The 18,775-nt window shown below is 33.3% G+C and overlaps 1 protein-coding gene across 1 annotated transcript; it reads left to right on the top strand.

Moving 5' to 3' along the window:
* Nucleotides 1-559: 559 nt before the first annotated feature.
* Nucleotides 560-2,271, top strand: PG986_015095 (uncharacterized protein; the record flags this gene model as incomplete). Its single annotated transcript, XM_066851317.1, has 3 exons — nucleotides 560-595; nucleotides 649-902; nucleotides 1,284-2,271. The coding sequence occupies 3 exons, from the start codon at nucleotides 560-562 to the stop codon at nucleotides 2,269-2,271; spliced, it is 1,278 nt and encodes a 425-aa protein (XP_066692406.1).
* Between the last annotated feature and the right edge of the window lie 16,504 nt (nucleotides 2,272-18,775).

Here is an 18,775-nt window from a genome sequence, read left to right as displayed (position 1 = left end):
GGAGGGGGCCTGGACCAACACTGATGCGTCTTAGACTTCTTTGACTGGTGCTACGGGTAGTGTTTGGTAGGGTGAGTGATGAAGCAATGGTGGAAAGGACGGGAGTCGAGACGGCAAGGCGATTTGGTCGGTTTAAATGGTCCCGACTCCTGATGCTGCCTTGCGAGTCTTCCACTTCTCGCTACCAAAGCACCGAAAGTGCATTTTCGATGACGCACAGTGGCTGAGTCTAACAACGCCCGAAAGGTACGTTGGTCCAATGATCAATAAACACATGGTAGGCTGTGCATGCGATAAACGCCCAGGCTGTGAGAGAGATCATGTAGTAATGAAAAACTCCTGGGGCCTCACCGAACCATCTGGAACAAGCAGCAAGTCAGTACGGTCGGTAGGCTTGTCTCGGTCGATTGTCGTACATAGAAGGAGACGTATATTCCCTCAATCCACCCCCTTTTTGTCGTCTCCCAGCGTTCGAGTGTCAGTTGACGCAAATCCAACATTTCAGGCAACTCACCTATATTAATTGCTCCCTTTATCTCTCCTTAAATGAGCATCTGATATGGAACTTAAATACATTCGGCTCCATGACGCTGGAGTGGATATTAGATTGGCTTCCGTTTTGCCGCGCCAAGACTATGATCCAATCAGACTCGTATTGTGGCATGTACCCCTGACATACCCCCTGGCGTGGTGACATCCAACGATACTTCTCGACAACGCACCCTTTTGGATGTCCAACGTAGCCTTCCGAAAGACTGGGTGGCGACCGTGACGCTTGAAGGTCGATTCCTTTTCGAACACGAGCCGTCAGAGCGAACTTCCTGGACACACCCAGACCCCAACTCGTATCAGCAACATCTGCACGAACCTGTCGAGTTACCATTGCCAGACTTCGAGCCCCGGTATGAAGCCTTGTCATACCTCTGGGGATCCCCGGAGAATCCACGCACAGTGCATGTTGCGCAGTTGGCGCCAGGCTGTTTCGTGGACAGAATAGACTACTCGATGCTATCGTGGACAACAGTAGATGTCGGGCAGAACTTGGAGGCTGCACTACGACACCTGAGGCTTCATGATGAGCCTCGAACTTTGTGGATCGATGCCTTGTGCATCAACCAAAAAGACGAAGACGAAAAGTCGGAGCAGATCGTGCGAATGGCCACCATCTATCGGATGGCCAGCCGTGTGGTCGTGTGGCTTGGTCCCGGAAGCCCAAGCGAGCAAAGCACACTAGCCATGTCAACACTCGAGCACCTGGGCAAGCAACTGGAGCTGAGCCAAAGCACCGTGCGGTTCGCTTCGCCCACTGCCACCGAGTCGGCTTGGTTCCGTGCCGTGACTCCCCTTCCCTACCCAGAGGAGACGTGGTTCGCTATCCAGGCGTTACTGTCCAGGCCATACTTCGGCCGCTTGTGGATCATGCAGGAGATCCTTCTGGCCAACTCGAAGACGCTGGTAGTGTGTGGACGAGACGAGGTGGCCTGGTACCATTTCATCCGTGCCATTGTCTGCCTGGTTGCTAAAGATAGCCTGCCGTGCAGCCTCCGCAGGCCGCTGGAGTTTGTACGTGCTCTGACCTGGAGATTCGACCAGCTATCCATCCCCTTCATCATGAACCTAGCTCGGCAGAAGCAATGCTACATAGCCAAAGATCGAATCTACGGGGTCCTAGGGATCACCCCTCCCGAATTCACCCGGTCGATCAAGCCCGACTACAAGGCTGAAGACAGACAGGTGTTCATGGATGCCGCACTGGCTTGCATGAACTACGACAACCGGCTGACCCTCCTCCAGGACTGCGAGTTCCCTTCACCTCCTGACGAAAGGGGCCAACGACCTTCGTGGGTTCCTGACTGGTCTGTCCCACGCGTTACCCGACCTCTTTCAGCATTCGTACTTTCCAGTGGAATATCGCGATCCTGTAGCACTTTCATCGCACCCGACATGTTGCAGGTCAAGGGCCGTCGGTTAGCAGTCCTTGGCAAAGTCGGCCCGCCAACCCCGACGGACCCATGGGAAATCCTATGTCATATACAGGACATGGAGCCTCGTAATTTGACAACAGAGTCATATATCACTGGAGGGTCGCTCCTGGACGCCTTCCTCATGATCTTGCGTCTCGGCTATGTCGATGACAGATGGCCCGGTCACCATCTACCGACCATGGCTGCCTGGAAAAATACTTCCTTGATAGACTATACAGCGTCAACGGTGTCCCGAGTAAGAGCGAGGTTGAAAACAGTGACGGCTATTTCATCACTAGCATTCTGAAGGGGCGATCGTTTGTCACAACAGCGCAAGGCTATATTGGGCTTGCTCCTGCAGGAGCGAGGCAAGGTACGTGAACGAATCATCATTGCTGTATTTTGACAGCTAATATGGCGCTGGAAGCTAACGGCAGAAGAAGGCGATGTGGCATGCACTCTCCTTGGTTGCAAGTCATCCATCTTACTACGACAGACCGAGGAGGGCGAGAAGTTTCGCGTAGTGGGAGAATGTTACATCCACGGCCTTGACGACACCAGCGGGCTTCTGGGTCAGCTACCAGAAGACTGGTCGGTGCAGATCGAGAAGGATGACTCAGGCCATGCCCGATATTCCTACCACAGCTGTGAAACGGACTCGACTACCAGACAGGATCCACGGCTGGGCCCACTGCCTCAAGATTGGGTTCATTCGAACCGCTCAAGACGAGCGGGGACGCCGTCGCTGTGGGATTGTTTCGAGAACACCAAGACGGGAGAAGTCATGGACTCGGACCCTCGTCTTTTACCTAGAGCTCTGGAGGTTTTAGGGGTCACGTTGGAAAGGTTCTTATTGTGTTAAGGTTAATAAACTAGTTACGAGTGCGTTATGATTATAGTTATAGTAATTCGAGGTAAGGCTATAGGTTATTATTTTATTATAGAAAACCGAAAAAGATAGGGAAAAAAGGAAAAAGTTTAACCTTACCGGAACGATTTTTTTATTTAAATAAATAGGGAAAAATTAAGTGGCGCTCGGGTTATTTCTCGCACGCCTTGCTTTATTTTAATTAGTAAAGCTATTAAAAGCTTCTTTTAAAGTACGCCGTAATATTACCCCCCCTCTTTAAAAAAACGGTATAATGAAAAGGTTAAAAAAAAATTTAAATAAGGGAGTAAAAAACGTAGTTTTATATAAAAAAGTTTATTATTAAAAAATCGATTAATACCCGCTATTTATAAAATTTAAATAGTTATAATACTAATTTTTTATTCAATATATCTCGGAACGAGTTATTTTAAAGAGCGGTTAATTTATTATTATTTTTATATAATTCGTTAAACGTAACGTGGTTTACTACTACGCGACGTATATCACCTAGCGACGCACCTTAATTTAATTCTAATATAATTAAACTTTAACGCGTAATACTTTTATAATTATAATGCCTAATTAATCTTAAAAAGATCGGATAGTTTTAATAATTTAAGCGATACGAAACGGACCGAATTAAATAAACTAAAAAGTAATAATAAAAGTTCATAATATACTCGAATTAATTTTATATTATTAAATTTACGGCCAAACTTTAAAATACTAAATTCGATCGAAACGACGTAAAATAAATATAATTAAAAAAGAGGTATTTCGTAAATATATAATTAATCTGGATATTCGAGGGATGCCTCCCGATTTCGCTAGTATAAAAAATATAATTAATTTCTTTATCGTATTACGCGGCGGCGACCGCGTCGGTAAATATTAAGTTAAGCGTTTTATCGATCGTAACCCGGACTTAAAAATTAAAATAAATCGTCGGTACGATTATTAAAAAGCTTTTTATAAGGATTTTAAAATTATTTTTATTTAGTTTACGCTAATTACGAATATAAAAGCAAAATACGGGATCGTCGACGGAAATATTTAAAATTTCGATAAAACCGGCTTTATAATAAGTATAATCGAGTTAATACTTATTATAATACGCGCCGAGCGACGTAGAAAAGCGAAGTTAATTTAATTTAATAATTAGGAATAGGTAACAGCGATCAAATGTATTAATTCGTAGGGTTAGTATATTCCGCCGTTTTTAATCGTTTAAATCTAATATTACTTCGCGAACTAGTCCCGCGAAACCGATTTATCGAGCGATTAAATAATTAAGCCGATTTTTAATAACTAGACTAATAACGAAATAGGCTTAAATTAAATTAAGCACTTCGATAAATATATTAAATCGTAAACGAAAAGTCGCTACCGCCTCTTAATTCTCGACGGCTATAAGAGCTACATTTCGGCCGAATTTAAGGTATACTATTAAAATAACAATATTAGTATTATTAATATACCTCTTTATTTATCGCATTTACTTTAACTTTTCGATATAGTACTTTATTCGTTTTTAAAGCGTATTTATTCGAAAAAAATCGAGCTATTGATTAAAGCTTTTATAAACTATATTATTAAGCTCGAGTTTTTTATCGCCTTTAAAGCCGCGTATTTTACTGTTTTTACGGAAACTAATATTAAATTTAGATTTAACGTATTTAATTTAATACCTTATAACCCTAACGAAATAATTAGTAAGCTAAATATACGTCTCTAAACGTTTATACTTAACCTATCTCGTTTAAAGACGGCTAATACCTACGACCTTTAAATACCGTTTAACCCCTAATAAATAACTAAGCACTTTACTTATATTAAAAAGGGATATTTACCCATTAAAAAAGCTCTCCGACGCCAATTTTAAATACGGTAAACTAAATAGCGAAAATATAATTAAAATAGCCTATAAAATAACCCTTATACGCGATAAAATATATATATTAAAAGAAGCTAATTTAATACTTTTTAAACGTTAAAAAGCTAAAAAGTTACGAATCTAGTTTAAAAAAAGCCTTTACTATTAAAAAATCTTAGTAGCTATAAAACGAAAAGATAAAAAGGAAGCGTTTAACGCCTAATAAAAATAAAAATAAAGGTTTATTAAAGCGAAGGGCGACCGATAAAAGGCGCTATAATGTTTACGGCGAAATAAATTACAATACGCGAACATATAAAAAGGATATAAAATTAAGCGAGAAATTAAATGGCGAATAGTTTTAATTAATTTTAAACGTTATAATTAAATTAATTTATATAAAAGAGTCGAGAAGTAAAAAAAGTATATCGCTAAGTGATATACGTCGCGTAGTGGTAAACCACGTTAATCGTTTAATTTTTTTTCGATATTTTCGTTTCTAACGTTAAAGAAATTATCGAGAAAAAGAGCGTTTATATTTTAAGTTTAATTTCGACCTAGTATAATTAATAAAATAATTTAAGTGCGATAACTTTCTATTCCAAGTTACTTTTAATATTAAACAGTAAGTTCTCGCTTTTACGCTCGGTAATAATATTTTAATTATTTACGTTTATTAGGTTTACGTTAAAATAAACGAAGAATACGCGTTTAATTAATAGGGAGTTTTACGCGGCACGTTTTTTTAAGTTCGTAAAAGAGCGGTCGATATTATTAATATTAAAACGCATTAATTTACGGGCTTATTTTACGTACGCATCGCGCTTTTCTAAGCCGGCGGTTATTTTAATTAATTACTTTATTTAATCGAGATTAATTTAAATTTTAAATTCTAAAAGGGTGAGATATTCGTAAAGCTTTTTTAAGCTTAATAAATTAAATCTTTTTCGATAATATTATAATTATAGTAATTCGGGAAATAAAACTATAAATTATTGCTTTATTATAAAAAACCGAAAGAAATAAGGAAAAAAGAAAAAAGTCTAGCCTTACCGGAACAATTTCTTTATTTAAATAAGTAGGGAAAAGTTAAGAGGCGCTCGGGCTATCTTTCGCACGCCCTATTCTACTTTAGTTAATAAGGCCACTAAAAGCCTTTTCTTAAAGTGCGCCATAGCAGTTATAATAAAATAATTAAAAATATATTACCAGTAATTAAATAGGTTTAATTACATAGCGCTATTAATAGTATATATAAAGTTAGCTAGTTAAGTGAAATTAAAATATATTAAGCTAAAGAGGAAAAAAAGGAAAGAGGAAGAAAGGTTAGCTTTAATACGGTGTAAAGGGTAAAGTGATAATATATAAAGCACGATATCGAGTAATTAATTAAACCACGTATATCGGTTTTAATAAGGCTTAATTACGTAACTATTCTCCCCTTTCAAAAAAGCGCGCTTTAAGCTTTTAATTTAGTTTTTAGTATTTAATCTTATCGTATAATTTAAGGTTATTAATAATTAATTAAATCTTATAAATTTTAATTAACTTTAAATTAATTCTTATTAAAGGAGTATTTAATAAGGTAAGTGCTAAGGTTATATAAGCTTTTTACGGCTTTATTTAACTTTATATTTATCGGCTCCGAATTAAAGGCGTTAATAACGTTAAGATATATTTTATTAGATTATTTATTTTTAGTTTTATTATTCGACTAAAATATCGGATTAAAGCTTAATTTAATACTTAATTTATAATAGAGCTCGATAAAGCCGTCGTAAGCCTCGAGTAAGCTATTAACTATATTTTACGCTAGTTAAATCGATTTTAAATTTTAACGTTTAATATAACGTAATCTATAAGCGAAATAATTATTTTCCCTAAATTTTATACGAAAACCTTTATAACTTAATTCCTTTATTATTTATTATAGTTAATACTTAAAAAAAAGGCAAATGGTTTTAACGTTTTAAGCGTTTAAAAATAATTTAAAATTAAATTTCCGACGCGTAACCCGAATATACGAAGTTTTTTATATAACTTTTCGTAATCGATAACTCGGTATTCATATAAAACGCGAAATATCCGATAATTTTCGAAGATTAACGAATTCCGAAAAAATATAATCGTATAATATATAATCGATATAAATTCGTAGTTATTCCCTTTTCGAATAAGTAATATAAAAAATATAACGAATCGATTATTTCGTTAACGCGACGCGAACGCGTTAACGTTAACTAAGCTTTTAACTTTAAACGATAGTAACCGAACTTTTAAATACGTTTTAATCGAAAAATCGATTATTAAAAAATCCTTTACGAAAATCTCGACGTATATCGCGCGTAATTTATTTTTATACGGAATATAATTTATAAGTACGGGATTTAAAAAGAAAACATTTATAATTTCGATAAAACCGGGTTTATTATAAGCTAAGTTTCGTTCGAAATAATCGTAATTACTTCTAATTAACGCGAAAAGCTTAAATTAGTACAGTAAAGGAACTGGGAGTAAGTTATAATAATTTAGGACGTTAAATTACACGGTTACGCTATCTTTTTATATATTATTTTTTTCGAGAAAACGTACTTCTTTTTTTAATATAAAGATAACTTATTATTGAAAACCTAAATAATCGCAATTATTAAAAATAATTAAACTATAAATAAAAAAGGCGAGAACTAAATTCGATACTTTAATTAATATACTAAGTTTTATACGAAGGGTCGTTATCGCCTCTTAATCTTAAACGGCTATAAAAATTACCACTCTATAAATTTCGAACTCTACTATAAAAATAACTCGATTATTACACTCTACGTACCTTTTTATTCGTTATATAAACTCTAGCTTTTTAATATCGACTATTTCCGTACGTTAAAAAAAGCGTACGGGAAAAAAATAAAGGTTTTATACGAACGCATATCACCTATATATTAAAAAAGACTTCTTATTAATGGTTTTAAAAGCGTTTTAAGCGACTTTTACCGTTTCGAATATATAAAAAGGCTTTTAAAAAACAAAACTCGTCCCGTATAATCCGGAATATATTATGTTATAATTAAATATAAAACTACGTATTTTAACACCTCTAAAAACGTTTTCCGGCCTACCTATTCCTTAAAAATTAAAAACCCCAAATAATTTAATTAAAGCTTAATCTTAAACCGAGTACGTTAAAAATCGAATCGCGCGATATTAAAATAGCTCTCCGATATTAATTCTTACTAAACTTAACTAGATCGCGAAAAGTATAACGTAAATTATATACCGACTCGCTCTTTTAAAAAATAAAGTAACCGTATTATAAAAAATAAATAAAACACTTAACCGGCGCCGCCGTACGAAAAAAAAAACCAGTTACAAAATAAAACATTACTTTATATATAAACTAAAAAAAATTTATAGTCTTAAAAAGACATTAATAAATAATTATAAAATAAATCGCACCGAAATAATAATCGTACGAAAAAACTTAAAACGCGCCCGCGACGCTATAAAGTTTACGGGGAGCCCGAGCATAATACGCGTACTTATTAAAATAATATAAAAGTATTTAAAAATAAGAATTCCGATTAAATTTAATATTTTATATACGTTATTATAAAATTAACTTATACTTTATTATACGAAATCCTAAAAAATAATCAATCCGCTTATATAGTTATTTCGCTTATAAACTACGTTACATTTACTATATTATAATAAATATTTGAAATATAAAATTTATTTTTATAATAAAGTAAAATAACTTTTTAAAAATGTTTCTTTTTAAAATTTAATATAGCTTTAAGACTAAAATTTAAATACCTTTCTTAAGTTTATTAATTAAGTTTATATATAATAAAATATATAAAATACTTTTTAAAGTTTTAATATAAGTGATTAAAAATAGAGTTTTTAATCGACTAAAAACTCACCCCTTTAATCTTAGTCTTAGTCACCTACCTATATTTAATCACTTTAATTTAATTATTAATTAAATTAAGAATTTAGTCTTAGTTAAAAACTCTTAGTCATTTTTATTAACCCTGGCTACGGCGCACCTTAAGAAAAAGCCTTTAATAGCCTTCTTAATTAAAGTAAGGTAGGGCGTGCGAGAAATAGCCCGAGCGCCACTTAAGTTTTCCCTACGTATTTAAATAAAGAAATCGTTCCGGTAAGGTTAAACTTTTTCTTTTTTTCTTTATTCTTTCGGTTTTCTATAATAAAGTAATAACTTATAGCTTTGCTTTTTAAATTGTTATAATTATAATATTACCGAAAAAAATCTAGTTTACTAAGCTTAGAAAAGCCTTATAAATATTCTACCCTTTTAGAAATTAAAACTTAAATTAATTTCAATTAAATAAAGTAATTAATTAAAATAGTCGCCGGCTTAAAAAAGCGCGATGCGCGCGTAGAATAGGCTCGTAAATCGGTACGTTTTAATATTAACGATATCGACCGCTTTTTCGCGAGCTTAAAAAAATATATTACGCGAGATTTTTTATTAATTAAACGCGCGTTCTTTATTTGTTTTAACGTAAACCTAATAAAGGTAAGTAATTAAAGCGTTATTATCGAGCGCGAAGGCGAGAACTTACTATTTGATATAAAAAGTAACATAGAATAAGAAATTACCGCCCCCGAATTATTTTATTAATTATATTAAATTAAAACTAAAGTTAAACTACGAATGCTTTTCTTTCTTAATAATTTCTTTAACGTTATAAACTAAAATATCGACACAAAAATTAACCGATTAATTACTATATATAATCCTTATTATAATACTTTTATAATACCTTTTATAGCTTTTACTAAAACCGCGAAAACTTAATAGCTTAAACGCGAAAGCTTAATCGTTAAAAAGCATTTCCATAAAATACATAAAGAAAAACCGACTATTATCTAAAAAAAGTTTAAGCTACGAACCTTCTTTATAATAAGCTTTAAAAACTAAGCCCTTAACTTAATAAATTTTTTTAAAAACCTTAATACCGGCTTAAAGAAACTATATATAAATTACCGTCCTCGGCGAAAAAAACTTGAATAACGACGTTAATTAAAATAATAGTTAAAACGGGAAACTAAATAAAAACGGTAAACTCACCGAAAAAAACCTTATATTAATCGTCGTAAAAGAAACCGAGAAAATCTAATAATTAAATTAATATATCGTTAATCTCTCAATTTAAAACCGAAAAGTCTCGATTTAAATAAAAAGAACGACCCGCACTAACGTTACGTCGCTTAATAACTTTAAGCGAAACATTAAAATATCCGACCCCCTATTTACTAATAAAAAAAACTTTAAAATTAAATTGGATTATTAATTTATAACCTTAAAAAGTAAATTAAAAACGAATATTAATTACTACCTAATTAATAAAAGTAAATATGCCTATATTATTAGCCGAGTTAACGGTAAAACCGCTAAAAATTTACACCCTTTTATTATTAACGAATAAAACGACCCCTTAATTAAAATTTCCGAAAACCTCCTAAATCACTTATATAAATAATACCATAACCTTAATATTTACGAAAAAGCTCGTAAAATCTTTTAAAACTTAACTATAAAACCTAATAATAATTTCTAAACTTTCTGACTCGAATTCGTTAAATTAACTAGATACACCCGCGTTAAAAAAACGATTATAAACGGAAACTTAATAATAAATTACCCGCTTAATTAAACGAAAAAGATAATTACTAACTATTATAATAACGATATTTTATTCAATAAATTCTACTTTATTATCATTCGATACGACTATTAATGAAATTATAACTACGTTTAACGTAACGGTATAAGAAAGAACCGTTAAAACTATTAGAAAAAGTATTAAACGAAACACTGCCCTTAAAACTAATTTCGCCGATAGCTCCGCTATCGAATTATATTAACAAACCGATATCTCCTGTCGTATCCCTACCACTAAAATAAAAAAACTTCTAACTAAAAAAGTATATTTTAATTATAAAAAAAACCGAATATCTCTCCCGGAACTATTTTAATAAAAAAGCCCTCGACTAATAACGTATTAAGCGAGTTAATAAATTAATGGCCTTAATAAAATATAACCTTACTAATTTTAAATTACTCATTTCGTTTAACTCTACCTGTTTAAAAAAGCTCCGATAACACGAAAAACTAAATACTTTAAAAAATCTCGACTCCTTCCTAAAAATATTATCCGAACTAAATATATAAAATATGCGTTTTAATTTCTTATGAACCTACCTTACAAAAACCTTTTTACCCTTACCTATATTATAACAAGTAATAAATTATTAATTACTATTATTAATACACTTGTAAACACGAAAACCAACGAAAAACTATTTATAAACGTAAAATTAGCTTATAAAGTAATAAAGCGATTAAACCATTAAAAGCTAGTTAAATTCTAACTTAAAATTATCGAAGAATACCACGATAAATCCTTTTAATTAATTAATATCGCCCTCCTTTTAAACTTTAGAATATAAAAATATGAAACACCTTTTATACCCTTTCTTATAATTAATATAAAGCACGATCTTATTATTAAACGAAAATAGTTTAAAAAATACGACGTTATAATAAATTATCGAAAAAAACAATTAATCTTTCCAAAAAATTAACAAAAAACCTAAACCCGAAATATCGATATTATAAAAACAGGACAGCTTTTAAAAAAACCCGAGTATAATTAAAATGTCACTTAAAAACCAAAAAGAAAATCTATCGAAAATAAACGAAAACGAAATAAAGCTCTTTTTTCGAAGCCTTAATCCGATTATTAATAATTAACCGTAATAAATAAACCGAAAACCTTAAATAATAGCCCGTTTTTAAATCAGATTAAAAAACCGGAGATAACTCTTTAAGCCACTATCAAAACAGTTTAACAAGATACCGAATAACTTATTAAAAAATAAAAAATAAATAACTAAAATTAAATAGTAAAAGAACTAATACCACCTCGCTATATTATATTAAAGCCGCCTCCGAAAAACTGCTTTAAAAATCCCGAAACCTCTAAAATAAACCGTTAACTCGATAAATTACCACCCCCGCGCTTAATTAAAAAACCTTTACTTTAAAAAAATCGTCCCTCGAAAAACCCCCCTCAAGGGCTAAAACGAAACGGCATAAAATAATATAAATTAAAGCCCGTTAAAATATAAACCTTAAACGTAAATAAATTTTCTAATAATATCGATTCTAACGTTATAAAAATTGTATACTTAAACGATATTAACCGAATTATTAATCTTAAAAACAATTTCCTATTAAACAATAAGAAAACTTTAAAACAAAAAATTAAAAAAACTATACCCCTTAATTATTATAAATACTACGATATTTTTAATAAAACCTAATCCGATATTATTACGCTATATCGAAAAAGCGTAAACGATTATCGAATAAACTTGAAAGAAAACCCAGAGGACTTAAAAATTAACCTATTCTATACAATATCCCTCGAAAAACTTAAAACCTATAAAAAATACGTTACCGCCGCCTTAAAAAGGTTTTATCGTTAATAATATTATTCCGTAAACAGCGCCTATTTTATTTACATATAAAACTAATAAAGGACTCCGTTTCTATATTAATTATCGTAAATTAAATATATTTACTTAAAAAACCGATATTTACTACCGCTAATTAACGAAACCCTGAATAAAATAATTAAAGCTAAAATATATATTAAAATCGATATCCGCTAAGTATTTCACAAAATTCGCATAAAACTCTAAAATTAACATTTAACGATATTTCGAACTAATCATAAATCCTTTAAATACTAAGTTTAGCCCTTTAAACTTATTAATAACCCCGCAACGTTCCAGTCATTTATTAACGAAATCTTAATACAATATTTAAATTTATTTTATAATGTTTACTTCGACGATATTTTAATTTACTCGGAAAGTGAAAGAAACCACGTAAAATATATTAAAAAACAATTATAAAAGCTAAGGGAAGTAAACTTCTAAGCTAATATAAAAAAATGCGATTTTTATATTATGAAAATTAAATACCTTAGCTTTATAATAAGTATAAACGGCGTAAAAGTTTATCCCGAAAAAATTAAAGCCGTTAAAGATTAAAACGTCCCTATTAATATTAAAACCGTTTAGTTTTTCTTTAAATTTTATAATTACTATTAACGCTTTATATATAAATATAGCCGTATTATTAAGCCTTTAACGAACTTAACTAAAAAAAGCTTTACTTTTACGTAAACCGACGAATATTAAAAAGCATTTAAAAAGCTAAAAAAGTTATTTTTAAAGACGCCCGTATTAATATACTTTTTTTATAATAAAGAAACCCGAATTATAGGGTATCCGACTATTAAGTTAAGACGACCCTCGCACACGTTAGCTAGTAGTTTTAGGTTTTTTCGTTAAGCTCGTTTAACGAGCTTAATCTATGCTTCTTTTATTTACTTTATATTAATCTTTTATTTATGCCCTGATATATAGTAGTATTTTTAATATACGCTAAAGGCCGTAACGATATAATAAAATATTTTATTAATACTATAAAATAATTTATAATAAAGCCGCCGGTAGATAGCTGTAAAGTAAACTAACGAACCTTTAATAGCCTATACCTTATACTTTAAATCGTTTATACCCTTAATTATTAACGATTATACCCTATTCTTTTAATAATTAAACTTAGTATACTTTATATTTTTAATAAACTAATTTTTGGTTTATTAAATTAAACGATATTAAAATAAACGACGGGCATTAAAATTATATACTTAAGACGTTTATTAATACTTTAAGTAACCTCGTAGAGTATATTTATCGATTATAATATATAAATTAAGCGCTTTAAGCTTTAAATAAACTTAGTGTTTAACGTCGATATTACTTTATATCGGCTCGTATTATTTTTTATAAGTATAATTTAAAATAAATTTATTAAGTAGCCGACTTTTTAGTAAATCATTTAAATACATTATTCCTTATAATTATTCCCTTGCTTAAATAAATAAAAGTTATTTAATTCGCTGTAAATATATATAAAACCCCTTTAAATATTAAATATGTAGCGCGTATATTAAATAGGTTTATTATTTACCTTAAAGTTTAATTATAAAATGAATACTCGTTTAAAGTAATATTTTAAGCGGTAATCCTTTATATTGAAAATAATTTTATATTACGTTATAGTTATAATTTCGTTATATTCCTTTCTCGTTATTTTTAAAATATACGTTTATTTAAAATATATCCTTTAACTTAGCGTTAATAAAAAGGGATAGAATAATTTTAAAATGTAAATAATTAATTAGGAAGGATAAGGATATTTAAATCGACGAAGCGGATAGCTCGTTAATATCGTTTAACGATTTAATTATTATTATTTCTTTAAAAAAGCTTAATATTTTTAACCCTTAGGCGGTTAGAAAAGTTATAAATTAATAAATCTTAATACTTAATCCTATATAAGTTCGCGGAGTTTAATTAAAGGATTTATTATTATTTAAGGAGTATTTTAACGAGCGAGATAATTAAATTATAAAGGGTGAAGATTTTAATAAGGGACCGGCTATAAAAAAATAAAACTCTAATAAAGATATAAGTAAAAGCTCGAAAAAGGATTTATTGAACTTTTAATTACCCGGAAGGGAGTAATGAAACACTATGTTAATAGTTAACGAGGGAGGAGGTAATGGGCGAGGTCGTTACCCTCTCTTTAACGAAAAATCGATAATATATATTAATGAAATAATAATAATAGTAATAATAGTAACAAATACATTAAATAGAGTGTTAAGAAATTTCTTTTAATTAATAACGATAGTCGTTTAATGAATTCAATAAATTTAGGATTTTAAATAATTAAATTATAATTAAAAAATTATAGTTATTAGTTATTTTATACTGAACGTTAATATTTAATATAAATAGGGAAATTATATAATGATCGGTTAAAACGTTTATTAGCGTAATATATATTTGTTTATAACGGTAATATATAATAATATTAATTATAATAAATAACGAGAATAAATATTCCTTATTAATTTCCGTTAATTACTAAAGGGGGATGTTTAAGTGTAATATAACTCTTTTAATAATATAGTTAAAACTTAAATAAAGTTTAATCTTCGGTTCTATTTAATTAAGCTCGAGTTAAGATTTAAAATTTCGGATGTTAAGGCACTTCGTAATTTAAATAACGCCGGATATACCACCGTAATAATAACTAACGGACAGGCGGTTCGTATTTAAGCGTTTAATATTGTCCGTAACTGTAAAGCGGTATAGATAAATAAGAATATTTAATTTATAAATTAAATTTAAAATAAGTTATACCTAGACTTTTAATAGTTAGTCGTTAAACTAAATTTTAACTTAAAGCTAGACGAATTCCTAAATTATTTAAAGAAAAAAGTTACTATTTATAGAGAATATTTATTATATAAATAAATAAATAGGGCTTCGTTCCCTGAATTATATTCGTTAGTCTAATAATTAATATATAGAACGTTCGATCGTTTAGCGATTAACGCTTTATTATAACTTAAAGTATTCTCGACGTTAATAATTAATGTCGTAAATAACGGTAATTTATTAAACGGCTATTAGAATAACCGTACTCGTAACGGTGAATAAGGAGGATAACCCTAAAATTAATTAAGAAGGTCGTTTAATAGCGAAGGTTATATTAATCGAGAATATAATTTAAACAATTTTAAACGAGACTACGGTAATCGGGATTAAAACTATAACCGGAATAATCGTTTACTATGTAAATATAGTTTCGGACTTTAGGAATAAAGTAATAATTATCGTAATTACGAACGCGAATAATTTAAACGAAAGTATAAACTATAGTAATAAATTTATTATTAATAGGTATATTAACTTAATCGTTAAATAATATACGCTATAAATATTAATATTAATTATATATATATAATATTAATAAGAGTTAATTTATTGTTTAATCCGAGGCTTAGGCTTTATACGGACGTTAAGGCTATATTAGCCGTTATAGTATACTAGTACGGCGCTCTAATAGGCTTATTTCGGCACCCGCCGCGGTATCCGTTCCCCTAAGTTCTAATACCTTTCTGCCGGCTTTTACCGCTTTAAAATTGCCGCATAGGCCTTTGTACGCGCCGCCGCGTTTTTTATTACACTTACTATTTATTACTACGTATCTTAAAAGGAAAAAGGGAGGGGAAGGGGAAAGTGTAATAAAAGACTTGTGTTACGACCTGGCCCAGCCATGCGGCCCAGAACCCACCCTACGGCACGGCCCTACGATACCCCGAAACCTCTGCACAAAAACCCAGCGTAATCCGAAGCCCCACCAGTCAGCGAAACCCCACCAGTCATCACGACCCCACTGGTCAGCAAGGCCAACTACGACGATGACCAACACTACGAATTGGACAGCACGAATTGGACAGCACGAACTAGACAGTACGAGTTAGACAGCACGAACTAAACAGCCAGGAAAAGACAAGCCACAGTAGGATAACACTGGTCACGTAAAAATAAAATACGCGCAACGACTCTCGGGATCGCGATAAGAGCCAGAGAGTCAGCTCGACAGGATCTCGCGAGAGCTGCGAGATCCCCGAGATCTAGGGAGATCAGTAAAAGAAAAGTTGGATATATAACGATAGACATTCCTTATATATTTTATATAAACACTTTCTACTTCAGTAATTAATCTAAGCATTAATTTAACCTATTAGTAAAGCAAATAGCCTTAACGACCCTATTATAAATACCCTTAAATCTACGCACCTTAGTTATTTTTATTCCTACGGCTATTACATATTATATCGATAAAAGTGGACTTCTATCGCACGTTCAAATACTCTCTCGTATTGCTAAACATAAAACCCCAGTACGTCTTACTAGGTTTCCTTTGGAACCCAGATAGCGTTCGTTACATTTTGATCACTCTTGTTCTTGCGAATCACTACCTAAACCCTTAAGCAATAGCACCTACAGGAACCATGTCTGCACCTAGACCCAGCAATACTCCTCGCCACGGGAAGGCCCTTGTTGTTACCGTAAGCACCTCTTATCGAGACCCCGCGATGAAGGTAAACAACGACGACAGCGACGATGGCCCTACCCGACAGGCGTTGGCCAAACGAATCAAGGAACTTGAGCAGGAGAGCGCCAACTATCAGCACTACTACGTTAAGCTCGAAAAGGAACGTAACGAACTCTTAGCCAAAGACACCCCAGGACAGACACCAGATATCGACGAGCTACGTGAGGAAATACGCCTCCTTCGTACTGCCGCCAACATTATCCAGACCCCTGTTACTCCTAAGGGAGGCATGAAGATTAGTACCCTAGCAGCTTTCGACGGGATAAGTAGAAATCTCCGCGGATTTCTTGTCTAGGTCAAAGCCTATTAACGGTTCTATAAAGGAACGTTCTAGGACGCTACTCAACGAGTTATCCACGCCGCCTCGTTCTTTAAAAGCAAAACACTCGCCTGGTTTAAACCCTACCTAAACGAACTCGTAAAAAATAACTGGCAAGTTAAGCTATGCCGCGCAGAGGCACAACGAATTTTCGAAAGCTACGATAGCTTCAAACAAGCTCTCAAGTCACTCTTCTAGGACCCTAACGAAAAGCGACAGGCAAAAAAAGAATTAAAAACTCTTAAACAGAAAAGGTCAGCCGCCTCCTACACCGCCGAGTTCCGACGCATTATAGCTCGACTAAACTATACCGAAGCCACGAAGATTATAATATACTACCAGGGGTTGAAAGAAAACGTTAAGGACGAACTCAGCCGGCTTAATACCCCTAACAATTTCCTTTCGTATATGGAGCTCACCATCAAAATCGACACTCGCATATACGAACGACGCCGCGAAAAGCAGGGCGGACAACAACGGTGGACCAGTCGAGTCCCAGCCAACACAGGACGACCGCGTCACCACTACAGCATGCCACCGAAGAGCAGCACAGCGCATGGCTATCATAGTAGACCCATAGACCTCGATACCACCAGACACGACAAACACGACAAAAAACAGGGCGTCACCTGCTATAACTATCAAAAACAGGGACATTTCGCCCGAAACTATCGATCCCCAAAGAAGGACTTCCAAAAAGTCCCGGATGGACGACAAATCAATACTACCAGTGATCGACCAACCCCTACAATTATTAAGGGAAGCAGCGCCAACAGTACGACAAACGTACCCCACGGCAGCCTATCCTGGACAGCCTGTTACGACGATAGTTACCACGACTACTTAGCAGACAAGGAAGGAACGGGATAGTTCCTTAAAGCCCCCAAACGGCAAAGTACTATACGCACCCTCGCGATGGTACGACGATAAACCCTCCATAATAACGAAAGCAGCGAGGGCAGCAGCGAAAATAAAAACCCGAGAAACAACCTAGTCCGCGCCGAGCGCCGACTAGAAGATCCTAAACGGCTCATTAAACTACCTGCACCCGAACTCGCCGTAAAAATAGCAAAACCCCGAGACCTAAACATCGACGAATGGCTGGCGATCCTAGGAGTTACACTTCCTGAATTACGAAAGCTGCGGCAAGTACTTATCATGCACGGACTTAAACAAGGAGTAAAAAGAAACTACGCTGTCGGCGACGATCCCAGAATCTCGCCAACACACGACAACCACTTCCTACTCGCTTGGATCGGCTGCATCCACGATAGTTACACCGAGCACTTAGCAAAAAGCTCGAAGAGGGATAGTTCCCTCGAAGGATTGGCAAGCACCCAATCAGGCAACCACACCTCGACCACCTCATCGGGAAGGTCAAAACAACCATACCTGACCCCCGACGAGCCTACCTACTAGTCAAAAGGACTCCACAGTGGCCCCGAGAATGCCACCTAAAGAGACAGGACTAGAGGGACTGCACTAACGACGAGTGCCTACAGCACGCTTAAAAAAAATCACGAGCCTACCGAACGCTCAAAGAAAGCGCACAATGCTTCCAGGATACCCAAGACTTCCAGGTTAAGGGACCTGCCATAATAACAAAATCCCAAACACCGCCACCACCGTACGACCACGAGACACCGTACGCACAGATCCGTCG

Source organism: Apiospora aurea, assembly GCF_038362705.1.
Source record: "Apiospora aurea strain CBS 24483 chromosome Unknown utg000011l_segment0_segment0, whole genome shotgun sequence".
NCBI lineage: Eukaryota > Fungi > Ascomycota > Sordariomycetes > Amphisphaeriales > Apiosporaceae > Apiospora > Apiospora aurea.
The sequence above is the reverse complement of the archived record's forward strand: the minus strand, read 5'-3'. Positions and strand labels throughout refer to the sequence as shown.